This window comes from Anastrepha ludens, chromosome 3 (genome assembly GCF_028408465.1).
Source record: "Anastrepha ludens isolate Willacy chromosome 3, idAnaLude1.1, whole genome shotgun sequence".
NCBI lineage: Eukaryota > Metazoa > Arthropoda > Insecta > Diptera > Tephritidae > Anastrepha > Anastrepha ludens.
The window spans coordinates 25,436,616-25,464,579 of record NC_071499.1 but is presented as its reverse complement, the minus strand read 5'-3'; the positions used below and the strand labels follow the sequence as shown (position 1 = coordinate 25,464,579).

The 27,964-nt window shown below is 36.7% G+C and overlaps 2 protein-coding genes across 2 annotated transcripts in view; one reads left to right on the top strand and one right to left on the bottom strand.

The window, feature by feature from the left end:
- The window catches only part of LOC128857207 (serine/threonine-protein phosphatase 2B catalytic subunit 3), a 50,800-nt gene that overhangs the window by 8,146 nt on the left and 14,690 nt on the right, over positions 1-27,964 (top strand). The window lies entirely within an intron of this gene.
- LOC128857420 (jerky protein homolog-like) lies at positions 10,987-12,264 on the bottom strand. Its single transcript, XM_054093179.1, has one exon. It carries the CDS (start codon positions 12,262-12,264, stop codon positions 10,987-10,989), a length of 1,278 nt encoding a protein of 425 aa, XP_053949154.1.

The window sequence follows — 27,964 nt, the reverse complement described above, 5'->3', positions numbered from 1 at the left end:
ACGAAAACGAAAACAGTTTAGAAATGATACATGAAATAAAAATAAAATATAAAGAAAAAAAAAAGATTAAAATAAAATAACAATAAGAAATAAAATATAAAAATTAATAGAACAAAAATAATAAAAGTTAAAAACTAAAAAAAAAAATTAGAAATAAAATAAAAATAACAAATAAAATAGAAATAAAAAAGTTATTCATAAACAAAACTAGATTAATAATTTGGCGCCACCTTGACTACCACGGCTAAATGTCGACTATGTATCAGGTCTGTCCATAAGTTCGTGCGTTTTTTAAAGGTGGTTTTAAAATTAATAAAAAAGATGTTTAAAGTATTTATTAATCAATAATATACAATATTTTCCATTATTATTTACAATGTCTTCTCAACGGTTAGGCAAATTTTTAATTCCCTGCTCAACAAATTTTTTGTCCTTGGAGCCAGAATACGCTTCGATATCCCTTTTTATAGCTTCTTTTGAGGAGTAGTTCTTGTTACTCATATGGGATTGAAGTTCACGGAAAGGGTGATAATCACAAGGTACAATATCCGGAGAGTATGCTGGATGCGGCATTAGCTCCCATCCCAGCTCGTTCAGCTTATCTAATGTTTGCCTTGCGGTATGAGGTCTTGCGTTGTCGTGGTGAAACAAAACTTTGCGTCTATTCACTAAAGACGGTCGATTTTTTTAAGCGCCTTATTCAGGTTTGATAGCTGATGGGAATAATAATCAGCAGTTATCTTCTGGTTTGGTTCCAGAAGTTCATAATAAACAATACCGGCCATATCCCACCAAATAGACAGGAGAATCTTCTTGGGGTGAAGGCCATCTGTAGGGGTCGGTTCTGGTGTTTCATCTTTATCTAACCATTCGCATTTGCGAACACGATTATTGTGAAGGACCCAGTTTTCATCACCAGTAACGATACGGATCAAAAAAATTTCATTTTCAAGCCGTTGCAGCAGCTGAGAACACCCAGCTTTGAAACCTTTCCCAACTGAACCAGGTGCCTGCGAACTGTAACATGCGATGAATTTAACCTCTGAGCTATCATATCGACTGTCAAATTTGGCTCAGCTTCCACGAGTTCGAGCAAGGCGTCGGAGTTAAATACTTCAGGACGACCAGCGCCCGGGGCATCCTCCACGTCGCAGTTACCACTTCGGAATTTTGAAAACCACTTTTGCGCAGTCCTTACACTCACGGTATTCTCTCCGTGAACAGTGTTTATTTCTGCAGCAGCAGTTGTTGTATTTTTACCACTTTTATAAAAAAAATACAAAATATGCCTCTTCTACGCGTTTGAAGATTCCATTTTATTTTTTAACAACACGTGCTTCTATCGGCGATTAGAATCACTTGTTGAATGCACAATTTATCAAAGAAAATATAAATAGTTCCGTTATATTCCGCGAATAATTTTTTGTATGCAAAAATCGTACAAAAGTGAAATTATGGGTAAAATACGCACGAACTTATGGACTGACCTGATTGATTCTGCTTTCGATGGCTTATGCGGATTAAAAATATTAAAACATCAATAGTACCAATAGTACTCACGTTCCGGCAGTAATAGTACTCATCTTCAATTGCATTGCAGTGCTCCTCAGGTCTCCATTTGTAGTCGTACAACACAAATTGGGAGGGAAGCCTAGCCTGTGCAGCTTTCAAGGATGCGCATGCATGCATGTGTGCAAGCGTGTATGCGCCAGTCTATTATCGCATTATTATTTTTATGTATTTTCATGTAGTTTATGTAAAATTCACCTAATCACCTAAAAAAGTGTATGCACACCTGTACATACAAATATTAAATAACCTTCGGTGGAGAATATGAAATTGAGCTTATTTTCCGTGCCATTGTTAAAGATTAGCTGATCGTAGTTTCACCTAACACATGCACACACCTATGTACATAGTATGTATGTTTGTATTATAGTTTGTGTTTGCGTGAAAATTGCTTCGCCATTTCGAGTGTTCGGCTATGCTTCGGTACTGTGTTGATTAAACACAGATGGAAGAAAACGGAGGAAATGCCAAACCGCTGACCAATACGCGGTGTGCTCGAGAAAATATAAAACACACAAAACAAAAAACAATAGAAATAAAAGAAAATTGCAGGTGTCCGTACGCTCGCTAAACAATAAGTTGGCAAGAATGTTTACACACACCCACACATGCACATGCAAGAGTAGCCATAAAACGTACAGCAGTTTCACAGATAATGTACGTACATTCATACGTACATATGTTTTATACGACATGTGTACAAGTAATTATAGTTCATACAAGTGCAAATAAATACGAATAAATAAAAAACCGAAATCATTTGTATTTTATAAGCGACCGAGATTGTGTGCGACATTAAACGGCAATGATGTGAAGGCGCTACGGGAAAAGAAGTAATTGAAGATCGTTGGCGATATTGTGTGCGCGAAGGCGTAGTTCGCTGGTGGCTCCATACGCTTATGCATGTAGGCATATGTGCGTATGCATGAAAATTAATTGTGCACACATCGAGCAAAGTTTTATTTGAATTTACTACTTTACACAAGTGTTCAGTTAAAAGCTACCACTCTTAGAAATAAGGAATTGTGTTCGCTAGTAAGCGGTTGAGATTTCGCAATTCGCAATTGAAATTGCTGCTTACATATACGTACGTATACATATGTATGTATGTATATACAGTTATTCTGCGGCAAGAAAAAAAATAGACACCAAATGAACGTCTAACACTAAAAAAATTTTAAAAATAAATTAAAAAAAAATCTAAACAAAATAAAAAAAAAACAGATGAGGTAAATAATGGACTAAGAAATTTTTAATTACAAAATAATGTACCAGGTTGTTGAAGAAGTTTTGCGGTTCGATGAGAGAAGGCGCTGCTATTAGCCTGAATTTTTTTTTTTGTTTTGATACTTACATTGGTAAACTCTTCACATGAACTTAAGTAAAGTTTCATTTCAATCTGTCAATTCATTATTTGTTTACAAGCCATTTAGTATTGACGTGACACAGTATTTTTTACAAAGGAAAAAATCAAATACCTCACAGAAATAAGTATATGTGCAAGGGTATTTTCAAATGAAAACCTATAAAGAAGCAGGAGAAAGGTTCAACCAATGATTTTAATATTGTATATATTTAGGAAAAATAGGAACAAAAAGTTATACAACAAAATTCAACTTGATTAAAGTTATTAAATTAAAAAAGAAATTAAAATAACTTCATATGAAATAAGTATATGTGCATTGGCCTTTATTTACACTTTTTTTCAACGTTTCTAAAACTTTCGATTTTCTAACAATTAATATGTTTTTTCATTTTGAGAAAGAACATCATTTATACGCTTAGGCTTAGAGTCTGTCAAGTTTGTTCCACTCTTTTACTAAAGCATCTTTCAGGTCTTTGATTGGCTCAAACTACCGATCATTTTTATAAATATGGGCCGGCAATATTCCCCAGAGGTTCTCAATTGGTTTAAAATCGGGACTTAAAGCTGGCCAATCCTGAACTGAAATTTTTCTTCACGATAGGAAGGCCTTAGTTAAACGAGCCGAATGGAGTGGGGCGTTGTCTTGCTGGAAAGCCCAGTCGTCTCCGTATATGTTTCCCGCAAACTCAATGAGAACATCCTCTAATATCTCAACATAGAATTCTGCGTTGGTTCTTATCAGAATAAAACAAATTGAAGACTTTCCACCATGTCCGAAAGCGGCCTAAATCATCAAAGACCAGCCACCCTTGTTCCGCTTATGGCCGGCGGGCCAATTAGATGTCCTAAATTCAGTAGTTTTCGCGAAGCATTGTAGGATGAGAAAAAAAAACAATTAGCCAAATGAAGTTTTGGGGATAGTTTAATATATATTTGAACTAAAAAAAAAAATATGTACAATCTCCAACAATATATTGTAAGCCGAGTTATCAATAGATTCCCAGAGCGCCTTGCCACTGAAGTATCCAACTTCTGTACAAGATACAACTTGCAATTTTCATCTGAAAACAAAAAAAAAAAGATTATTAATTTTGATGTAATTATCTTCGATGTGAACTAAGAAAATTGGGAGAAACACGTAAAATTCGAATTTTTGGGGAAGGTAGAAAAAAAAAGTGGTTTTTCAAGGAAAAAAAAACTCTTCAACTGGGTAAAAAAAGTCGCTTAAAAAAAGTTTTTGGATGTTTTTTTTAGTTCACATAGAAGAGAAAACAATACTGAAGATAACGCATTTTGAATGAAATCGATAGCTCGTTTAGTTTTTTTGCAATCGTGTACATAAATTAGGTAAAATCGAGAAAATGAAAAGCCGAGAAAACGCGCTCTACACTACAACAATAAGCGCACGGTTGCTCGACGCCGCACTACGCTCGGCTCTGTAGCTCTGCAAATACTTGGAATTTAATTCTGAAAATTTGTGTCTCATGTTCTTGAATATCTAAGCTATTGATTTCAGGAAAAAAAAAAAATCGATTTTTTTGACCTTTTAATTGGCCCGCCGGCCTTATGGCGCGTTTGCCGTGGTTGCCTAAGGTCCCGCCAATATTTCTGGCAACCATCTGGACTATCTAAGTAGAACTTTTTTTCATCTGAAAATAAAATGTCTCGGAATTCGTTAGTACAAAATTTATATTTTCCGGCAAATGCTAAACGAGCCTTAATGTGGCGTGCTAATAGTCTTGGTACCGGCTCCCGCAAACAATATTTAAGTGTTCCGTCCGACTTAAATGGTGTTTCATTTTCTTGCAAGACATCTCTTTTTGAGCACCCAGACGACGAATTTCTCGTTTGCATGTGCTGTCGATATTAGTTGATCTGCCGCTTCGGTTGAGTTGACCATATGTTTCTGGATTTTTCAGAAAGTTGCTCATGGTATTCCTATGCCGATTTACTCTAGCAGCGATTTCAATCGAATCAGACCACGCTCTTAAACGGATAAATGTCCTCCACGTGGCATTCTACAAATTAACCCATGAATAATTCAATTAGTCTTTGTTCAAAAGAAGTAATCTATTTTACACTTAAATTTTTCCTTATGATACCAATCAATACTGATCTCTGATTGCCCATATACTTATTTCATATGAAAACCCAACACAAATTTGTAACAGCGGTACTAAGAATAATGACTAAAGAAGAATTTTGCAACCGAATAGTTAAGTTGGACTGCAAATGCAGACTTTGGCATACCAAACAAAAATGCACCGTTACTATCAACAAAGACATCGGTATAAAAAACTTTCACATATACTTATTTCTGTGAGGTATCGTGCAGTGATTGAATTTGTATTTTTGGAAGGTTTAAATGCGAAGCAAATTTATTAACGAATGTTGAAAGTGTTTAAGGACTTTTCACCAACAATTAGTACAGTGGAAAAATAGGTTGCTGAATTTAACGTAGTCGTACAAGCCTTGAAGACCAGCCACATTAAGGACGTCAAAAAAAAGCAGCAATACCAAAAATCGTATAAAAAATACAGGGTTTCGTATTGGAAAATCGTCGAGTTACTGAAAAAGATTTAGTAGAAGACTTAGGCATTTCATTGTAAACAATATTTTCACTGAAGTATTTGGTTTCAAAAAGCTGTGTTTACAATGGGTGCCGCATTCGCTAACAATGCAGCAAAAAAGACATTCGAATCCGACTTTCTCTGCAATCAGCAACATTTCGAGCGTTTTCGTAAGGATGAAGTCGACTTTGTGCGTCGATTCATCCCCATGTATGAGACTTGTGTCTATCCCCATGATTCTAAATCGAAACAAGAGGCTAAAGAGTAGTGAGAACCTGGCTCTTCGTCTCCGAAACTAGTTTGTGTCCAAAAATCGGCCAAGAAGTTGTTAGCACCAGTTTTTTTGGAGGCGAAAGTAATTTCGTTTGTGAAACTAGTAAAACAACAAATTCGGAATACTGTTGTAACCTTTTAGGCCACTTCAACGAAAAAATTCGTGAAAAATTACCCACTTTGCAAAAGAAAAAAAATATTTTTCATCAGGACAATGTAGTGCGTCACAAGAGCATTTTGGCAATGGTTAAAATCCATGAGTTAAGGGGTTATACGCAGTTATGACTTTCAAAAAAATCGATTTTTTTATTGCATTTTTGTAATGTACATATATTCAACAGTATGCGCACGAAATTTGAAGTAGATCTAAGCAATACTTTCGGAGTTATACCTAAATATGTAGAGATGCCTCGACACGTTTTAAGGTAGGTATTGAAACTTTAAACGTGTTTTTTTCAAAACGGCATTTTTCAAGTCGGTGTACACGATATCTCGAAAACGGCTTGTTTGATCGGTCAACCGTTTTAACTCAATCTTTAAAGATACATTTTCTAGTAATTAATCGTTCCTTTTGTAAATCTGATACTTATTTCCATTTTATAATCAATTTACGGCCAAATTTTAACGTAGAAATCGAAATCATTTCTTGATTTCTTTTGATTAGCCGAACGATTAATTACTAGATAATCTAATATATTAACAAAATTTGTTTGGTTTTTTGATTTCAGATAATCCAATCCTGAGTTACGATGTACACCGTAAATCGTCTTTTTTTAAAGGAGGTTCCAGAAATCGCCTGCAGCGCGCTCTATAATCAACATTTTCATAAATAAAAAATTTTGTTACGTTCTTGAAGGATGCTTTTATAACCGCCAAAAATTTTCAAATTAAAATATTCTGAAGTTTCTTCAGGATAAATCCTTGACAACCCGTCTTTTATTTGCTTCATAACTGCGTATAACCCCTTAAAATTCGAATTGTTGGAATACCGTATTCAGAAGATTTAGCCCCCAGCGACTTCCATCTATTTCCAGACCTAAAAAAATGCATGCGTGGAAAGCGTTTTTCGTCAAATGATGAGTTCACAACAGCTGTGGAAGCATATTTTGAAGCTAATCCACATTCTAAATTCAGGCATGGAATTCATAAAATGGCATCGCGTTGGTACAAATATATTGATGTTCAGTGAGACTATACTGAATAATAAAGTGTATTTCCAATCATAAAACTGTGTTTTTCTTATCGAACCGCAAAACTTATTGAACAACCTAGTATTATTATATATTTCTAAACGTTTTGTAAAACGTTTAAACAGTTCTGTTGATATTTAATATATATTTTTATCTTAGTTAGAAAGTTTTATTTTTACGATCCCTTCACCAGATAGTTTAAATTATTATTTTTTAAATAAATCATATGGCATAATTTTTTGGGCATTTGTGAAAGCAAATTAAATAATATCGACTTGCCAACATTTTAAACCAATTTTACGTTAAAGTGCCTTTTTCCCATGGGAATTCAACGGTAATTTTCCAAGCGTTGGCATGCTGTACCATTTTATTACCATAGAGCAAACTTATGGAGTAACACAAAAAAAAAATAAAATAAAATTAAAAAAATAAAAAAATAAATAAATTTACAAGCGCAGTGTTTGTATGGCTTCCTGGAACAAGTCGATTAGAGGGCAAATTAATTTCATATCAAGATCACTCATACAACCCGTATTCCCAATGACTAATGTGAAGTTGAAGTAGGTTAGGTTTGGCAGCCGCAATCGCACATAGAGACAACGATGTGTCCATTGTGGGCCCAATGACTAATGTATTCGAGTATAACTTAAAAAAATATTCAACAAAAGAAAAGTAAAAAAATCAGATTGAAAGTTGATACACTCGGCGAGATTACTAGCGTTGCATCTCAAAATATTATATAACTTTTTTTTGTTAAGCGGTCATACACATATCTCGTAGTTAATGCAATATTGGACGGTTTTTCGTGATTTTTTATAAGTACATACATTTAAAAAAAAAGTTCTTTTTGTTTATTCAAGCAAGTTTCTGAAAAAAATGTGCTTGCAAAACATGAATTTATTTAGGTATAGATTAGATTTGTGGAGGGTTGGACAAGTCCAAATATTCAGTCAGGAGACCATTGTACAACACCCGGATAGATTTCAGTGGAAAGAATAGAGATAGGAATGATAAAAAGTGGATGATAAGACGGATAAATTAGTTTTAGGTCACTCTTCCACAAATCCACATGGATGAATCTTAAGAAATCCGGAAGAGGAAGTGTATGAACTTTAGCCATACTCAGTGTATCGCAACCCAATATCCTAAGTCTGATTCTGGAAAACGCCGAATAGCTACAGAGCAAATGCTCTGCAGTGTCGTCATTCTCAAGACAGGATCGGCATATTGGGCTGTCTACGACACCCATGGCAGCCATATGCTGACCACAGACGTTGTGCCCTGTGATTACACCCACCCGTACTATCTGGTGCTTTCTTCTCAGTTTTAGGAGAAAGGTCGCTATTTTCCTGCTTGGTTCTTTCTCAAAGCATTTGGCTACTCTGCTAGAGTTCAACCCAGACCAGAGTCTTACGAATTTTTTCAAATTAATTTAGTTTAAAAATCGCATATATTCTTAAATTTTGTGCATCCATTTATTTGCGAATAATAAATAACGCTTAGAAACAATTGAAAAATAGTCTTTTTCAGTATAATCCGTAACTATTAAAGTAGTTTATAATCTTTTATTTGTGGATATCCTCGCCTTTTGCCCTCGAAATATTCTTTAGCTCAATTCGTATAGAATTATATAGCTTTCATTTGTAACTGTTTTATTTAGTCACACGTGTTTTATGGGGTTTTTAAGGTCTCATATCGTGTTTAGTTCCATTACTCGAGTTTTTCGCTTCATAATCGAATTTACATTTTCTATGGCTTGGTCGTCTGACCTGTTTCCTGACCAATTCAAAAATTTCATATCCAATCCTTTATTATTACTGGATTCATTCAAAGAAAATATATTTAATTTTGTAAAAATAGTAATAATTTATTGCTTAAAATTCTCAATTACTCACAGTAGCAACTCCGTGCTATGTTGGATAATCGTGAAAAATCACGAGGGGTCCTCAATTAACAGCAGATGTATGAGGAATGTTGAAGAATGCAATCGTTTAGGGTACCCACTCTTTTCTTCTAAAGTTAAAATGTGGCAACTATGAAAAGTTTTATCTTTATGAAATTATCACATTTACAATCTGATGAAAATTAAAACAATAAAATGCCTTGCCCAAAACATTTTACAGAATTTTCGTTCGATCGAAAAACTTTTTTCTCCATCAACCAATGGGGTATTCGCCTTATTTTGCAACATTTTAAAGTATAGATACTTTTGTCCTTGTCAAGGGCTTTTTTCTAGCTGACATGACTCTAACCTGCCGTCCATAAGTCGATTAAAATGTTTCGGTGCTACAAGGCTCTTTTGTAATAGCTATCGGCTCGTCTTTGAACTTTAAACCCTGCTCTAATATGTCTGGAACGAATAATCGATTCAGCTGGGTCTGGTCTCATCTCGCCTATAAAGTTATTTTTTTATGAATAAACAGAAAAATATCAAAATGATGATATTAAGAAAAAAATCAACGTTCCATACAAAAAAATACAAAATTCACATAGGTACATATATCATTTTCCTCCTTTTTCTTCTGGAAACTTTAATCTGATCTCCAGTCTATAACAAGAAACGTTGACGCGTGCAAATCTTTCTATTTTATTAAAGTCATTCATTGTACATATTTTCAATCAATTCAATTCAATCGCATTGCAGTTCAATTAATTTCTCTCAATAGATTTTGCTTTCCTATTCCATTGTAAAAATCAAAATTTCATACGAACCCATATTTGAATTTCGCAATATATGGTGCCAAGAAAAAAGCCAGGTCAGAGATGTCACATGGTAAGCTTGGAGCAGCTGTAAACAACTCCTCGTAATCGCAGTTGTAAATTTTTTTAATGGCATCGTGTACTACTTTTTCCAACTAAAGAAGAATTATGGCTGCCAGTAATGCGTTATGCCCTCAATAAAAAAAAAAACTAGAAAATTAAAATCAAAATTCTAAAAAATCATAAAAAAAAGTAAATAAAAAATAATAATTAAAAAAAAAAACAAATAAAAAATATATAAATAAAAAAAAAACCATGAAAAATATAAATATAAAAAATAATATATTAAATCAAACAAAAAACTAGAAAAATGAAATATAAACATTTCTTATATAGGCTTCCGCCGTAGCCGAATGGGTTGGTGTGTAACTACCATTTGGGAGTGCGTAGCTTCGAATCTCCGTACATGAAACAGCAAAATGATAGAAATTAGTAGTTCCTAATAGTGGTCGCCCCTCGGCAGGCAATGTTATACCTCCGAGCATATTTCTGCTATTAAACAGCTTTTCATAAAAAACCGTTTGCTGTTCGGAGTCGGCTTAGAACTGTAAAACGCGCACCACCTAACAGAAATGTACGCGCCAATTATTATTTTTCTTATTGAGCGGAAAACAATCACAAAGAAATTGTTCAGTTCGACGCTACGTTCCCCCGACAATCGGTTCTACGTTATCGGAACGATCCGGATTTACTATATATGTGGCCAAGGACTGCCACTCCAGCAGCACTACCCTTGCATGTATGGGGAATGTTTTTGCTGATACAACAACACCAACAACAACAACGATTATAGATCAACCAGTCCAATCACAAATACTCCCCGCAGTTGTATTCTCGCGTATTAATTTTTTATCGAGAAATCCACCATTTTAGAACTCTCAGATTTTTCACCGACATATTGGGAGCAAGAAATTCGAGCTTCGAGACAGCTGAATTCTGAACTTTTCACAGTTCTAAGTGGTGTGAAATATGTGAAAAAAAATTCAACTGAATAAGTAAAGTTGAAAAAGTAAATAAAATTACAGTTGTACCTCGATTAACCGGGTTGCTCGGGACCGGGCTCAGCACGGATAATCGAAAACACGGTTGAAAGAGGTTTTTTGAAATACATATTCAAAAATTTTATTATTTTTATTTATTTTTAAAAAGAACATGTAAATTTGCATCTATTAACATACTTATGAATACAGATACATATCTTATTACTGTTTTTATAATATACTTTCATATACATACATATAGGTACTTAAATGCATATTTATATTAATTTAAAATATTCGTTTAAAGTAGTTTGTCTTTTAGAATTCATTTGTTCCTTAAGTAAATGACTTTGTATGCGATACACTTGTATTTTGTCTGGTTCTGAAATACCTGTACCAGTATAGTTTTCTAAGAACTTTAACAAAACACTACTAGCCTCTATTGCTTGAGCTAATGTGGGGGTTTCTACCGTATTACCTCCATCTGATTCCTCTGAATTTGACTCAAGCTCATATTCTTCTGTTTGATTGACCATGTTAACGATTTCATCATCAGATACAATAGCAAACGGTGCGACATCAATATCGCACTCCATCCACTTTGAGATAGCATCAGCTGTAAAACCAGGTGGTATTAATACATCTGATTGTATCTCAATACTAAAAGTTGAATCATTTTCATCATCTTGAGATAGTAAGTTATTCCAAACTTTATTTAAAACACGTGGGGTTACAGAATCCCACGAAGTCGCTGCTGTCCATACTGACACAGCTGACTTAATGTTCAAAGATTTAACAAATTCGTGTCGACTATTAGAATCCACAAGTTTTTGCACGATAAATTTACGGTACTGGCATTTGAAACTCCGAATGGCTTCTTGATCCATAGGCTGAATCAAAGATGTACAATTCGGTGGTAGATATTTTACTGTAACATTATCAGATATCATTGCATTTACATCCGGGTGTGCTGGACAGTTGTCTAATAGCAAAAGAACTTTGCAATTCTTTTCGAGACCAATGCGTTGTAAATGTTCTCTTACCTCTGGTACAAAATTGTTGTTAAACCACTCCAGAAATAGCTCTTGTGTTACCCAAGCTCTCTTATTAGACTTATAAACTACAGGAATGTATTTAACATTTTTTAAACATCTTGGATTAGCACTTTTTCCTATTATCATCAATTTACACTTGTGAGTCCCAGCTGCATTTGCACAAAGTAAAGCTGTGATTCTTTCCTTGGACTCTTTGTACCCCTCAATAGAATATTCATCACCACTCGCCAACGAATTTTGGGGCAAACACTTCCAAAATAGACCGGTTTCGTCTGCATTATAAATTTGTTCAGTTGTAAGTTGTTCATTTTTAATGTATTCGTTTAAGTCTTCCACAAACATCGTTGCAGACACATAATCAGCACACTCCTTTTCTCCTGTGGATTTCAGCCTACGAATTCCATGCCGATTTTTGAATTTTTCCAGCCAACCAGATGAATACTTACACTCGGAATTTATGTTTAATTTACCATGAAAATATTTTGCCTTCTCAGTAATCATTTCGCCTAGAAATTGCAGGAAATTTTCAGCTTATGTGGATGTCTGGATTTGAGTAATATTACCTGTAATGGGACATCCCTTAAATCTTTCTTGTCGAAACCATTCATATGTTGCAAAATCAACCTTTGGATTTTCGGATTTTTTCAGAGTATGTCTATTTTTTAAACCGTGAATTGAATCACTTTCCGATTCATATTTCAAAATTTTTTCTTTGTTTTTTATTAAGTCTCGTACAGTTTGTTTGCCAACACCATATTTTTCAGATAAAAAATGAACGGATGGGTTCTTGCGATATTCGTTAATCAGTTCTATTTTCTCTTTAATTGAAAGAACTTTTCTTGCTCTTTTTGTCAGTTTACTTATTGATGGAGCCATTTTCACAAAAGCACCTGTTAAGAGATCAAATTTCACTTACAGACTGAATGAAAGTGAAATTTGATACAAATTTATTACATAAAAACAAAAAATGGGAATCCCCGAATTTTATTTCTTTGCACATTCACTTAAATTGAAAAAAGTTATTATACGCCGCACGGATAATAGAGGTAAAGCACGGTTAATAGAGATATAAAATCAAACACACAGCATGCCGGTTAACAGATGTATCCGGTTAGTAGAGGCCCGGTTAACCGAGGTACAACTGTAGTAGACCCTGAATAATATGCGCATAGCAGAGAAAGAAACTGTCGAGTTGGAGCGCCAGTACTCAAAATGGGAGAGATCCTGATTTCTGCATTACAATACTGTTTTGGGTAAAAATTCCGGAAAAAATGTGAAACAAATTTTAAATAGCTTAAATTCCTTTGGGTCATAATTCGGTATTTGCAAATTATGTAAAAGAAAAATAATGTAAAAATAAAATTATGGGCATTAAAATCCTGTATAAAAATTTTATTTTGGGCCATAATTCTGTATTTTTACGGTACTGCAAAGCAAATAATGTGCATATGCTATGTTTTCAATGAAAATATTAGTATTTTTTAAAAACTCAGAAAGAAGTGACAGCAATTAGCAATTCAACAATGCTACATCGATGCTAAAACACACACACATGCGCGCCTGTAATTGCCTTCATTGTTATAAGGCGAAATAAGGCCATATACGAGTATTTTGCATTCCAATTACTGCTAACGTATGACAATCGAGGCAAACACGAGGCATCAATATTTGAATATCAATACGGACATATCACTTGCAATAAGGGACTATGATAAAAGGCACAAACGAAATTAATATACAATTAAATTTTTAGTGATTTGAACCGTTCCCGTAATTTGCACTGGTTATTTGAATAATTGCCGCTCTCAATTCACCACTTCTCTGCTGCCCGCCAAGCAAAAAATTTGTATTTTAAAGCAACGGGATGCTTTGAAAAGCACTGGCATTATGTAACAGTTTAAGCAAGAGGTGGTGAAGGTCAGGTGGCTTGTCTTTTGACCGAGCTACGTCGGCATCAAACCCATTTTGCATAGTCTCAGGCGGAACACCTTGAAAAGCAGAGATATTACGGAACAGTTTGTCAAAAGGAAAACGTGCATCATTGGATTCAAAGGAATTTTTTTTTGTTTTTTCACGATTCGCTGTAACATTTTGTATTATATTAAATAGTCTGAGAAATTTATTACACAGAATTTTGCAGCATACAATTTTTAAATATTTCCTTTCACAATAAAATATTTTATCAAGTCGAATTTTATAATGAGTAAAGTTTTCCCAAGTGGGCCACCCAAAGTTGACTTTGCGATTTATATGTCAGTGGTTGACTTTGAGAGTTAGTCTGGTGTGAAATATTGTCACGGAAGCGATTGCGTTAATTTAAAATTTTAGATGAGGAATTTGTAACCAACCTTTTTGCAAGCTTTTTTACTGGTTGCAATATTTCAGCAGGAATTCTTTCGAATCTTATTAGTTTTTGACAGCAATTAGGAAACTTATTAAGGAAGTTAAAATAAAACTTAAAAATTTCAACAAAGAAATTTATAAAAAAAATTTTATACAATTTGAAAATAAAAATTTACACAATTTTATCAATTTTATAATTTTTTCTCATGTACTTAAAAAAAATTAAAACTCGTTATGGTGAAGGTGATAAAGGCTCAGACTGACTCGCACTGGTTGGAACGCATTTCAAAATTTTATCAATTTAAATGAATTTAAAATTAAATTATTTATTTATTTATTAAACCAATGAATATACATAAAAGATTCTTATAGGCTATGTTAAGTAGACATATTTTAAGGTTAATAGACAATAAAAAAAGAGTGTACAATTAAACTATAATATTTATAATAAATAGTTATGCAAAGATTTGAATAGGTGATCTTTTGAAAATGAAAAATCGATCTCAACAAATCTAGTGATTTTATTAAACTCAATTAAGGTTCTGGAAATAAGAGCATTCTGAGCATAAAGGGATTTTGAAAGACCAATATAGAAGAACTCCGACCAACGCAGAGCTCTGGCCGGAATATTAAAGAAAATCCTCTCAAAAAGCATCGGACAGTCAACAGCCCCACGTATTAAGTCGAAAATGAAGGATAAAGATAGGATTATTCTCCTGATTTGCAATGATTTTAAGTTGATCAATAAGCATTGCGCTTCATATGTAGGAATAGGATTCGAAAAGCGTAAATTACGCAACGCGAAATCTAAGAATACTTTTTGGATTCGTTCAATTCCAGCAGCATGGCACGAATTATACGGAGACCAAATGAAAGTTGCATACTCTAGTTTGGAATGGACAAACGCCGTATACCAAAGCTTCAACGTATTAGGATCGGAGAAATCGGAGCTATGACGCCTAACAAAAGCAAGCATGGCGAAAGATTTGGCAATAACTAAATTTATATGACTAGTATAAGTAAACTTCAAATCAAATATTGCACCCAAGTCTTTAATTTCACATACACATGACAAGGGTGTTCTCGAAATATGATAAAAGGAGTCAATAACAGTCGCACGCTTGGAAATTGGAAGCACTTATTTATGTTGAGCCAAAGACGATTATTGATACAGCAGTTGCTGAAATTATCTAAATCAATTTGCATCAATTCAGAGCAGGAATCTTGCTGACGAAAAGCAAGAATAAATATCGTTGATAAACAGAACAAAAAGAATACTATCTTGTGGATCCCCAGAGCAAGCAACGAAAGGAAGAGACCTAACGTGGTCGAGGACGACCTAAGAATGGCGATTCTGCAAGTAAGATGAGATCCAACTTAAGAAGGCTGAGTGGAAGCTAATACAGCCTAATTTGTTTATTAGTATTATATGGGAAACCCAATCAAAGGCCTTAGAGAAGACGGTATAAACGGTGTCAACCTGGTGCCCTGATTGGAAGGCAGCGATACAATCATCCGAAAATACAGCTAAATTAGACACTGTTGAGCGGTCCGGAAAAAAGCCATGCTGCTCCTGTAAAAGTACTCGAAGGAGTGGAATACGTAATATTTTACCATCAAAATATTGTAACCAAACCACTAAAAAATATATTTGATTAAAATTCTTATTAACTTTCCATCTTTAAAGTTTGAGAGATACTATAGACAAAATAAATGCGTTTTTCATTAACTGTTAGAGCTGCTTGTATAGCATAAGCAGCCACATAAAATGCGTCATCTAACCGGAAAACTTTAAAGTTTTCTAAACAGATGTCTCCGGAGAATTCTCGAGGTGTGGTGACCAAACGTCATCAGATGATGAGTTATATAAAAAAGTGTAACGTGCAGCCAATGGCCAACCATATAAAATTAGGAAAGTGGCTGTTGATTGGAACCCTTAAGGAAGCCGCAAAAGGGGCCGACCTAAGACTACATGGAGAAGATCGCTACAAAAATCAGTTCATGAATGTGGGAAATCATGCAACGCACTAAAATTGCTTGTCAAAAACAGGACCGGGTCGAAACGCTTTATTGAGGCTCTATGCGCCAATGGGAGATAAAGGGAATGACACTATTGAATTACCCATATATATTAGGCCGGGTCGATTTGTGGGGAGGCAAAAAAATCGCCCATTGCTCTGTGAAAATCATATTCTAATATATTCATATCATATTCTAATCAAAATAAGAAACTTTGCCGAAGGAACCATACCTCTAAAACGAATTCTAATGTCCCCCAATTTGGGTCGAACTTTTTAGTTCCCTTTCTATAACTCACTTAAATTAATTTTTTCATTTACATATGTTCTAAATAAATTTCTTAAGAGAAAAAATAGATATTATTATAAATAAATAAAAATAAAGAAAAAAACATAGCCATTCAGGTGATTTTTTCATGTAAAGGCCAAAAATGGTGATATTTTGAAATGGGGGACATCAGAATTCGTTTTAGAGGTATGGTTCCTTCGGCAAAGTTTATTATTTTGATCCCTAGAATATGATTTTCACAGAGCAATGAGCGATTTTTAAATCGACCCGCCCTAATATATATATATATATATATATATCCATAATATATCCTTTCCTTTTAAAGCGTACTCCACTCCAAGCGAAGTAGTGGCAACAGAAAAAGTTGTGACTCAATTTAGCTGTAGTGCAGAAGGGCAAAAGTGTTAGTAACAGAGGAGAAAGCAGTCTTTAGAATCCGCTGCAAAGTGATAATCGAATTTTCTAGAACTTCAAATAATTTTTATAAAAAAATAACAAAAAGTTAGGCAACTAAAATTACTATATTTTTGTTATTGCACTTTTTTTCAGTTATTATTAATACTACAAGGTGGCACAAAATTAATCACCTATCGAAAGATGTAAAATTTTTGCAAATGGCGTTGTACGTCAATCATATTTGACAATTGGGAACTAGACTGCTGCTACAAAAACAACAACAACAGTATATGAATTGACAAGCAATGGAGCGCGTGAAGGTCAATATAAAGATTTCCATCACTCGAAATCTTTTTTAAATTTTTTAGTAAAAAAGTTATTAAAAAAAAAAAAAAAAAATTGGATTATTAATTTTGCGCCACATTGCATGTACAAAGATTAGGTTGAGTAAAATCTCATATACCTAAAGGGTTATTCAATAGGTGCGCTTCAACTTTTTTCCGATAGGGAGGGCGAACGACGCAATATTTTTTGTTTTTCGCTTGTCATTTGTAAACTTCATTAGTATACATTTCATCATGGAACGCTACACACTTGAGCAACGATTGCAAATCGTGCAAATTTTTTATGAAAATAATCGTTCTGTTGCTGCTACTTTAAGAGCATTACGGCCATTTTACGGTCCATTTAACAAGCCGTCCCGTTTTGGGGTTATGTGAAGTCATTGGTGTACAGTAACAAGCCGGCGACGATTTGTGAGCTCAGAGCCAATATTGAACGCGAAATTGCTGGAATTTCGGCCGATTTATGCAAAAGAGTGGTCGAAAATTGGATTCAACGATTGCACTTCGTAAAACGTGCACGCGGTGGTCATGCAAAAGAAATCGAATTTCATACTTAAATGTATATGTTCAAACTCGATAATAAAAAAAAAATTAGTTAAAAAAGTCAAATCGTTTGTGTTTTATTCAAAAAAGTTCAAAAGTTGAAGCGCTCTTACTGAAAAACCCTATACGTGTATTGTGATTTTTTTTTCAATATTTAAAATGTTTTTCGAGTTAAAATTTGTTCGTTAATTTTTTTTTTCACAAAATTTAGAACTTTTTTTTAATTTTTCTAAATTTTGAAAATTTTTAATCTGAATTTTTAGAAAATCGAGTACGTAGCAACGTGGCACATACAATTTTAATAAAATGAGTGCAAATGTTTACCGGCTAAAAAATTGCTAGGAGTTTTAATAATTTATTTTCTGAAGAATCAACTCCAGTTTTTATAAAATGCCCTTGTTGTATGAAAAAAAGACGCCAAAGCGGTTTCAGAAAATCAACTTGATTCTTTAGCCGTTTAGAACATACATGTTCTTCTTCTTCTTCTTGATTGGTGCGATTACCGTTTAAGCAATTTCGGCCGAATTTAACTAAGCGCGCCAGTCGTTTCTCTTGCTAACTGGCGCCAGTTAGGCATACCAAGTGAAGCCAAGTCCTTCTCCACCTAATCTTTCCAACACAGAGGAGGCCTTCCTCTTCCTCTGCTAACACCAGCTGGTACCGCATCGAATACTTTCATAGCCGGGTCGTTGGTATCCATTCTTACGACATGGCCCAGCCAACAAAACTACTGGATCTTTATTCGCTGCGAGTTGTCTATGTCGTCGTAAAGCTCACACAGCTCGTCGTTCCATCGCTTGCGATATTCGCCGTTGCCAACGTGCAAAGCTCCAAGCGCGGAGTTTTTCTCTCAAACAACCCAAGGGACGCCTCATTGGATGTTGTCATAGTCCAAGCTTCTGCGTGATACCTGCAAAACATACACTTTATTGAACCAAAACTGCATACTCGAAAATTTTCTAGAAATTCGGAATAAAAAATTCAAAATTTAGATGAAAATTTGATGATTTTTCTTAAAAAAAGCTTGATCTGCATACAAGATTCTGGTTAAAGCATAGCAATATGAAGAAAAACACATAACAAAATAAAAAAAAAATTATAAAGGGTGGTTAAATTTCAAGGGCCGATGTTGAATGTGAACCACACCTAAACGTCAACGACACCGTTGGACTTCTTTCTTTGGGGTTATTTGAAAGAAAAGGTGTACGTCGATAAGCCAACAACAATTCAAGAGATAAAAGATGAGATAACGGCATAGAACCTCAATTATGCCTCAGCGTCATCGAAAATTTGGACTATCGGATGGAGGTGTGCCGCCGAGGCCGCGGCGGCCATTTGACCGATATTATATTCCATATGTAATTGAGCCATATCAATATTATCATAATAAAGAGAAATGACAATAATTTCCTAAAAAAATGTGTTTTATTCAAAATCAACACCGGCCCTTGAAACTTAACCACCCTTTATAAAAAAATTCTAGCTCAAAAAACATTGTACATATTAAAAAAACAAAATACGCTGCACTCAGTTACGCTCGCCACTGTACATATGAAAATACTTTTAAGAAAAATTATGGAAACTACAGCGAAATTCACACTTTTCGTCCACAAATAGTTCCTGTGTATGTTTGTATGTATGCATAATGTATTCATTGTTTTTGTCAAAGCGAACGCACTCGCGCCGTTAAAATTTGTGTACCATTGTATTTATTTTCCCGCTTGTTTACTTGTTCATATGTACATATATATGTATGTATGCATGTACGTAGGTGTGTACACATGTTTGTTCATATTTGTAGGCTCGTTTTGTTTTTACACCACATTCTGCGCCAAGCAAAAGTAAATTAGGAAAAAATATTTATCTTGCACCTTTTATGTCTACGCCCCAAATACATACATATGTATGTACATATGCGCTTACTGTGTGCATACACTGTGTTTTCGTTTTCTTTTTCGCACATTTTTTGCATCCACTGTGTGCGTATGTATGTATGCTACTTTTGTATTGTAAATTGCAAATTCTAGGCTGCATCTTTTGTGGCAGCCTTTGGGGAACACAGGTGGGTACATGCATACCTACACAAACACACACACACACACACACACACACACACACACACACACACACATACATACATACTTATGCATCGAACAATGGCGTTGCCCAGAAACTTACATTAAAAATAAAAATTCAAATTTTAAAAACTATACAACAGTAAAAATAATAGAATTGAGGAAAAATCACATTTGTTTGCGAGAAATATGCAAAACAACTGATACTTTTATATCAGCTCATCAGCGAGCCACATGTCGTATAAGTAATATGCCCATGCACATCCATTCACACACCCACACATATACACTCATATTCACGCGTATGCATGTAGAACACATTAAATGCGGGTGCAAACGCTAACGGTGCCAAATGCACGGTTGTTTGAACTAAATGCAAACACAAACATATATACATAAATACATACATATGAGAACAGGTATTAATGGGTAGATGTGTATATTTGTATTTTGTAGACAGTTGCCCAGCAAACACAGTTTAGAACATTTGAGAATGTGTGATTTCTAAATTATTGGCTATGGGAATAAGTTTCCGTCTTTCCTTAGCCAAAGTTACGAATTATTTAAAGAATTATGTGAAGTATGTGCCATTAGAAGCTACAGGGTTGCCCATATTCGACGGACCCATGGGTTTTTTGGGCCCATTCCAATCGACGAGGCTTGTCCGCAGGCAACAATTTTTACGTCAATTGAATCTTATACGGGAATAAATGCAAATCAATGCGGATAATTCGTTGTAAAGTGGTCTGAGCAATGCCCAACTGCTGAGAACGGCGATTTTGGGATGTCCTTGGCGACGTCTCAACACCCGCCCGTACAAAAGCAATTTGCCCTCTTTGGATTAGAAAGAGCATCACCAGTCGAAAACCTTTCGTACAAACGTTTAATGGTGTTCTTAGAAGGCGCACTTTTCACAATATTTAATTTTTTATACCCACGTTGAATTTTCACAATTGACTTCTTTTGTTGAATGTAAATTTCAACAATTTGGGAGCGCTCGCGTGGCGTGTACTGTTCCATGATAAAAATCTGCTTGGACTGACGCTTCCAACGCGCATGTCATTAAGCGATCTGACGTCTCTGTCAAAAGATACAGGGTTGCCAGATGGGTCCGTCGAATATTGGCAACCCTGTACAACTTGACTCCATCTTTCAGGTAGCATACGGACTCCTCTGACGAAAAATTCGAGTTCTTTTGACTTGATCCATTCCTTGAACCAGTTTGCGATGATCTCGTAAGAAGCGAACCGCTCCCACTAAGGGCTGACTGCATTGATCGGAACAGATGGTAATCCGAAGGTGCAATGTCTTGGAAGTACGGCGGGTGGGGCAAGGTTTCCTCAGTCATTCTAAATAGTAACTGGACCGATTTAGCAACGTGGGGCCTGGCGTTGTCAGCAAAATCAGTTTGTCATGTCTACCGTCCCATTCCGGCCGGTTTTCTTTGAGAGCTCGATTCAAACGCATTAACGGCAGTTGGTAACCCGCGCAGAATAAATTGCCGGCTAAAGTAGCTCGCGCATCTCTTCGGATCCGACGAAGCACCTTCAACCGTTGAAGGTGATATCCACCTTGTCGTTGTGCTTAGGTCGGGTTCGACAGGGACCTTACGTTGAACCAGAGCTTACTCACATCAGAGGTGAAGTTGCAGGACTTCAAATGCTCTTCCCATTTGTTCCGCTTGTGTTGAGTTACCAGTTGCCGGATCTCCGAATTGAGATCCCTTATCAGAGGATCCCCGGGATCGGCCACGCTTGTTCGTCAGAACAGCTGCTTCGGCTGGGAAATTGGGACGTAAGTCCCGGATCCTTCCAGCGGGTATGAAGCGAGCCGCGGCGGCTGTGATCACCTTGCGGAATGCGCGTTCGCTTGCGCGCACATCGGTGGGAATGGGGAGAGCGGCGAAGATGTCTTCAGTAAATTCCGCGAATCTAGTCCAATCAGTTTTGTTGAAGTTGATATATGACCGGTGATCCGCGGAAACAAAGTCGGCAGGTTTCTCGATCGAGTTGATAATGGACAAGTGGTCTGGTGCAAGGGATAGCACAGGTCACCAGGTTATGCTATTTATCAGACCTGCGCTAGCAATTGTGATGTCAGGCGAGCTGCTGCAATTGCCTACTACCCTGGAGGGGGCGTCGTCGTTTACAGTGCTGAATGTTGAATCGTCTATCTGCTCTGCCAATAACTGTCCCCTACGATCATTCGGCAGGCTTGAATGCCAAAGATCGTGATGCGCATTAAAGTCACCTACTAACAATCGGTTTTCACCCCTGATGAGCGCACCAATATCGGGCAGCAGGTGACAGGGGATATATATGTATATATTAAATATTTCGAGCTCGGCATCGCCTGACCGGACAGCAATCCCTTGACATTCTAAGGTGCTGTCCCTGCGCTCGATGCCTTCATCAATGGGACGATACTGCACTGTATGGTGGACTATAAACACCAGGCCTCCACCGTTGTCTCGCTTGCGATCCTTTCAGTGCACGTTGTAGCCGTCCCTGGTAATCAGGGAGGAGCTAGCGTGCAATTTTGTCTCTTGGACCGCAGCTATCTTGATACCTTGTCGGCTCATGAAGTCGACTATCTCGTCAATCTTGCTCGTAAGTCCGTTGCAGTTAAATTGTAAAAGTCTAAAACTCCTCGGGAGTATGGTCGTAACTCGAGGGTGAGGGACGCGTGGTGTTGTCTGCGTTGGTCCTGCTATGCGTTTCGCAAAAGTTGTTGTGGGGTAACGTTGACGGGCGGTTGCGGGTGCAGAGCTCTGTAGCAGGGGGCAACGAAGTCGCGTGTCCACTCACGGGTGGTGCGCAGGCCAGAGCACCTCCGAAAGTCACACCAGCCATTGCAAGAATTGCACTGGACTGTTGTCAGGTTCCGAGGAACTCTGGACTGTGCGGGGGACCAAGAGCTGCTGGTTTGTCCCCACACTGGATTGTGGGTCAGTAAGGGAGTTGTGTTGCGCCTGAGGGCTCCTTACCGTTAAGGTATGGTTGGTGGCGGCAGTTTGACGTACCGGCACTGAGGACGTTGAGGCAGGGGTCGCCTGATGGCGGGAGCAACACGTGGCCACAAACGTTGTGGACCACTCCCTGTGGTTGCACTTATGGCACCTAACCGAGGTGGAGTTCGGGTGGAGCCGGATTGCAGGATTGCTCCTGTGACGAGAGATTGGGGGTGGGATACGGTACACTAAACAGGGCTAGTTTACTGGAGCGGTAGCCCTTGGTCGGGGAAAACCGCGAGTCATACCGGTATCGTAGAACCGGCTGTTATGGGAATGCATGACATACAAACGTACATATCGCCTGAGAAAATAATATCAAGGAGTTAAATCGCATGAATGAATTAGCCAGTGACTCCGCTGGCGCCTAAATCACACCTAACATTGACTTTTTCTGGACGAAAAGAGTGTTTCAACAATGACTTATGGATTAGCAGCGCGAAATTAACCATGTTTTTCAAAATATAATAAATTTGAACAATTTGGTGAATTGTCAAGCCAAACTAACCTCAAAATAACCGAAAGCTGCCAAGTCGGGTGTGTGGCCATTTACAATTTTCTTTTTTTTTCCTTGTTCACTCCTCTTAGGAGCATAGGGCCTCGACAAGACTCAGTCTTGCGTTGGTTTCGTTAATTTATTTTGATTTCTGACGATGGAGGTGATTAGCCTGCCGCTACCAGTCCTAAGTAGTGGGAATGCCCACCTGTCGTTGCTTAGGAACAACGCCTTCTTGCTGCTTGGAGCGCCATCTGTGTTTCACATTTTTCTGCCAGAAGGATCGCACAGATGGTTGAGGACTTCGCTAAATTTGGTGCGTCTGCGCTTTAACAGCGGCTGACCGCTTCCTCTTGCTGGCGCAACTACTGATGCAATGTGTAATTGATGGAAAGGATACGTTTTTGGGGTTGCGGAATGATTTATTTTTGTTTTTAGAAACAGGGAAAGTGGGTAAGTGTGGGAAAGTGTTTTACGTGAAATTCATACCCACAACTGCTGGGATGGCAGGCTAGTGCACTTACGCTAGGCTACCGAGGCAGCTATTGTCATTTATAAATTGATATACCATTTTTTTACAAATTTAAAATTCTCCGCCTCGAAAATTTTATTATTAATTTATAAAAATTTCTTTGATCAAAATTTGAAACACTAAAGTGCAAAGAAAAGACTCATACTTTTTTCTGTAAATGTGGTGCACTTAACGGCTACTTTTCTGTTCCGTTGTGGGTGGTTTTCCTAAAATTAGAACAGGCGACGCGATATCACTCGTAAAAATCGGACATCAAACAAAAAGGTGATATGAAAAATGCCAATTTGGCGATTTTACAGTGCGCTGAAAAAATATTTCTTTTATGTGTGCCTGAAATACTTCAAAAAACTCAATTTAAACATTTTAATTTCTTTTTTTTTTTTTGTTCCGTTTTAATGATTGCAATTTTTTGACTTTATTGCGAGATGCGGTTTCATGTACATTTGTATGTACATAGCAAATCTTGCTGTTTGCTGGGTGTGTATTTTCCTACAAATATGTCTTCTTGTGTGTGTGTGTATGTGTGAAAATCTGTGGCAGCAAATCGTTCATTCATTACGTTGTAAATTAATTGAAATAATTTACTTTGGCCTGTGCAAATGAATATGCAAGCAAGTTTCATTCCTCCTCCCCCTCTCGTGCAGCCGCGAACAAATAAGACTACGAATTTTAAAGAGGATTTGAGGGATTAAAACACAATAGCCCGTGACACCACCATAGCCAGTGGAAGTATGCCGCTTTCGCAATGCATTGGCAACCACTTAATGAGTGAATTGCAAACATTTGTGCACGGCGCTGCAAGTGATCTCGCCTAATTGCTCGCAGATTTATTAAGCGAAGAAATATTTCGAATTGCCATTAGAGAAATTATTTTTAATCATTGTTTATGTTAGTATCGAATTCACAATAGGCAAGCGCCTACTGTGGCTGGCGCATATTCATTTTGCAATTATATTTTATTTTCTAAATTCTATGGGCCGCGATAGTAAATTTCAATTCAATAAAAATTGCAGCAAAGCTATTACAATTACACAAGTATTTATTTGCACATACATTTGCGGACATGAACCTTGGCGCACCATGAAAATTACATTTTTTGCTACATTAGCTTTCATTTAGCCCATATTTTTCTAATCTTTTTTAGTTAATAGCTATGGGAAATAGCTTATTAAAGTCAATTCATTGCATTTATTTTATTCGAAACATTAGAACAGTAAGGTTAAGGGTCAGTTATGGATTTTATTAGTACGGCAAATGCAATAATACAAACACTAATACCTCTACAAAAATAAATAAAGTAAATTATTAACCCTAATCCCATGTCGATGGTCGTTCGTGTCCGGCCCGTTTTTTATGAAACTACTGCACGATGCATATTTCATACCATTTGCTTATGATAAAATATTATTAAAATAAAAAAATTCAAAAATTCTCTTCGGATATGCTTAGTTAAGGGGGGAGCCTGGTTTATAAGGTCAAAAAAATCAATTTTTTTTTTTTCGTTTTAAGCGATTCCTAATATATTTCAGAATATTTACACAAAGTTACAGAGCCTAATTCTCAATATTTCCGTAGATACAAAGCCAAAGGTAGGCGAGCGTTAGTTAGTTACGCTGTGACCGGACAGCTATAGTACAAACTTTATCTTCTTTTCTCGACTTTTCATTTTTATGATTTCTTTGAATTGGCGTACATGAATGAAAAAAAACTAATGAACCTTTTGAAATGAATCATAGCTTGTTCCCTTCAGTATTAAATTCTCTTCTATTTGAACTAACAAAATAGATAAAAAAAAATTTTCAAGATTTTTATACCAAGTTGAAGTGAATTTTTTTTTATAGAAAGGCATTTTTTTCTTTAAAACCTCCAAAAAGTTGAAATTTTAGAATTTCTCTCAGTTTTCTTAGTTCATGTAGAATAAAAAATCATGATAATTAGAAACCCATTTGAATTTTTTGCTTTAGATAATAATTACGATCTGTATCTTGTACGCCAGTTGGAAACTCCAGCGTTGCAGCGCTCTACTAATGGTTAATGGTTAATGGTTGTAAAGGGTTAAGGTATGGCCCTTTAACACTGCGACCATATTGATCTATTGTGCCCCCTATGCTGTCTATTGACTATTAAGTATGCTTATGAATTGTACCAGCTCCTTCTGAGGGAGTGATTGAAGGTCTTCATCTGTAAGCATGAACTTGTTTAAAAACCTTTTCCTTCTATGCGTCAACCTCGGACATTCGATAATGAGATGTTCTATAGACTCCTCATCTTCGCAGCAAAATCTGCAGGTGCTGGTGTTAGTTATGCCAAATTTATGTAAGTGTTTGTTGCAGGTGAAGCGACCCGTGAGGGCGCCTGTGAGAGTGCGAATGCTCTCTTTGTTTAACGTGAGGGCCATGGTAGCTCTTTTAGCGTTGAAACTTAGGAACTTTTTGGAGTGTCTAAGACCCTTTACGTTGTTCCAATGCTGATTTAATAGAGTTTTGGCCCAGTATTTTACTTTTTGTTTCAGGTTGTTTTTGTTGAATTCGAACATAGGACTAGGTCCGATGAAGTTTACATCTGTCCCTTTTTTGGCTTGAAAGTCTGCCTTTTCGTTGCCGTCATATCCCTCATGTCCCGGTACCCAAATTAATGAAACATTGTTTTTGACTGCCAGGTTATTGAGTGCCTTGTGGCATTGTAAGAGAGTTTTTGAGTTGTAGGTATAGCTATCTAAAGCTTTTAGAACTGATTGGCTGTCCGAGAGTATTTTGATCTTTACTCTCTTGTGGTTTCTACGTTGCATGATGTTTGCTGCTTCCATTATTGCATATAGTTCCGCTTGGAAGATAGTGGTGTCCCTGGTGAGAGTGTATGATTTGTGGATTCTGGGCCCCACTACTCCTGCTCCTACAGCATAAGGTGTTTTTGATCCCTCAGTGTACCATCATTCATCCATTTCGGGTTTGTTTTCCACTCGATCCTCTCAGGAAAGGTAACTGTGTATCCTTTTGTGAAACAGAGGGTTAGGTCAATGTGGTCTGAAACTTGAGCCATGCTTATGGTGTTTTTGATTTTATTTAGGATATTTAGGTGACCAGTGGGGTTGCCCAATTTGAATATTTCTTTCATGTGTATCATGAGTGCTTGCGTAGCTGCTTCCTCTTGGATTGCTATATGAAGTGGTGGGAGATTGAGGAGTGCTTCCATGCCAGCTGTTGGGGTAGTTCTCATAGCCCCTGTGATGCATAGGCAAGCAAGCTTTTGTCCTTTTCCCAGTTTGGTTATCGCTGTTTTTTGAATAGATTTGCTCTACCATACTAGTGCCCCATACAGTATGATTGGTCTAACCATTTGGGTGTATATCCAGAGGGCCATACTAGGGCTGAGGCCCCAGGATCTCCCTAGTTATTGTTTGGTTGTCCACAAGGATTTCATGGCTTTTTTTGTTATATTATTTACAAGCCGAGATAGAGAGAATTTCGTCTGATGAGTTATAGCAAAAGTACCCAGAGGTGGAGTGGCATTTTATACCCCCGGCCGCACCGCATATGGGCGGAGCATAAGAGAGGATGATTCGCTCCGTCAAATCTATTTTGTCGGACATAATTCGCGCGAACGAGCACATACTTCGCATACAGCACTAGCGGATGTCGAAAATGTCTTGAATTCCAGACCGCTGTCAAGCGGACTACGAGAACACAGCTGACCATTTTTGCAGACGGTGGGTGTGGGAATATCTTCCTAACCTAACTCGTCGCGCAAAATGGTATCAACCTCTACCTGAACCTGTCGACAAGGGTGACGTGGTAATCATCGTCGATGAAACAAGTAAACGCAATAAAACACGGAGCGGCATGAAAAATACTCTGTACTAAAGCATTCACCAACAGCTTCAATTTGATATCCATATTGTACAAACACATTCTAGGGTCCACGTTTTGGTCTCTATCTCGAGACCCTAGTCACGGAGCGGTATGAAAAATACTCTGGACTAAAGCATTCACCAACAGCTTCCATTTGATACCCATATTGTACATACACATCCGAAGGTTACCCGGGTCCACGTTTTGACCTATATCTCGAGCCCTATTTCCAAAATAAAATATAATCCATGTTACTCGTGGATGATGTAGCTTTCGAATGGTGAAAGAATTTTTAAAATCGGTCCAG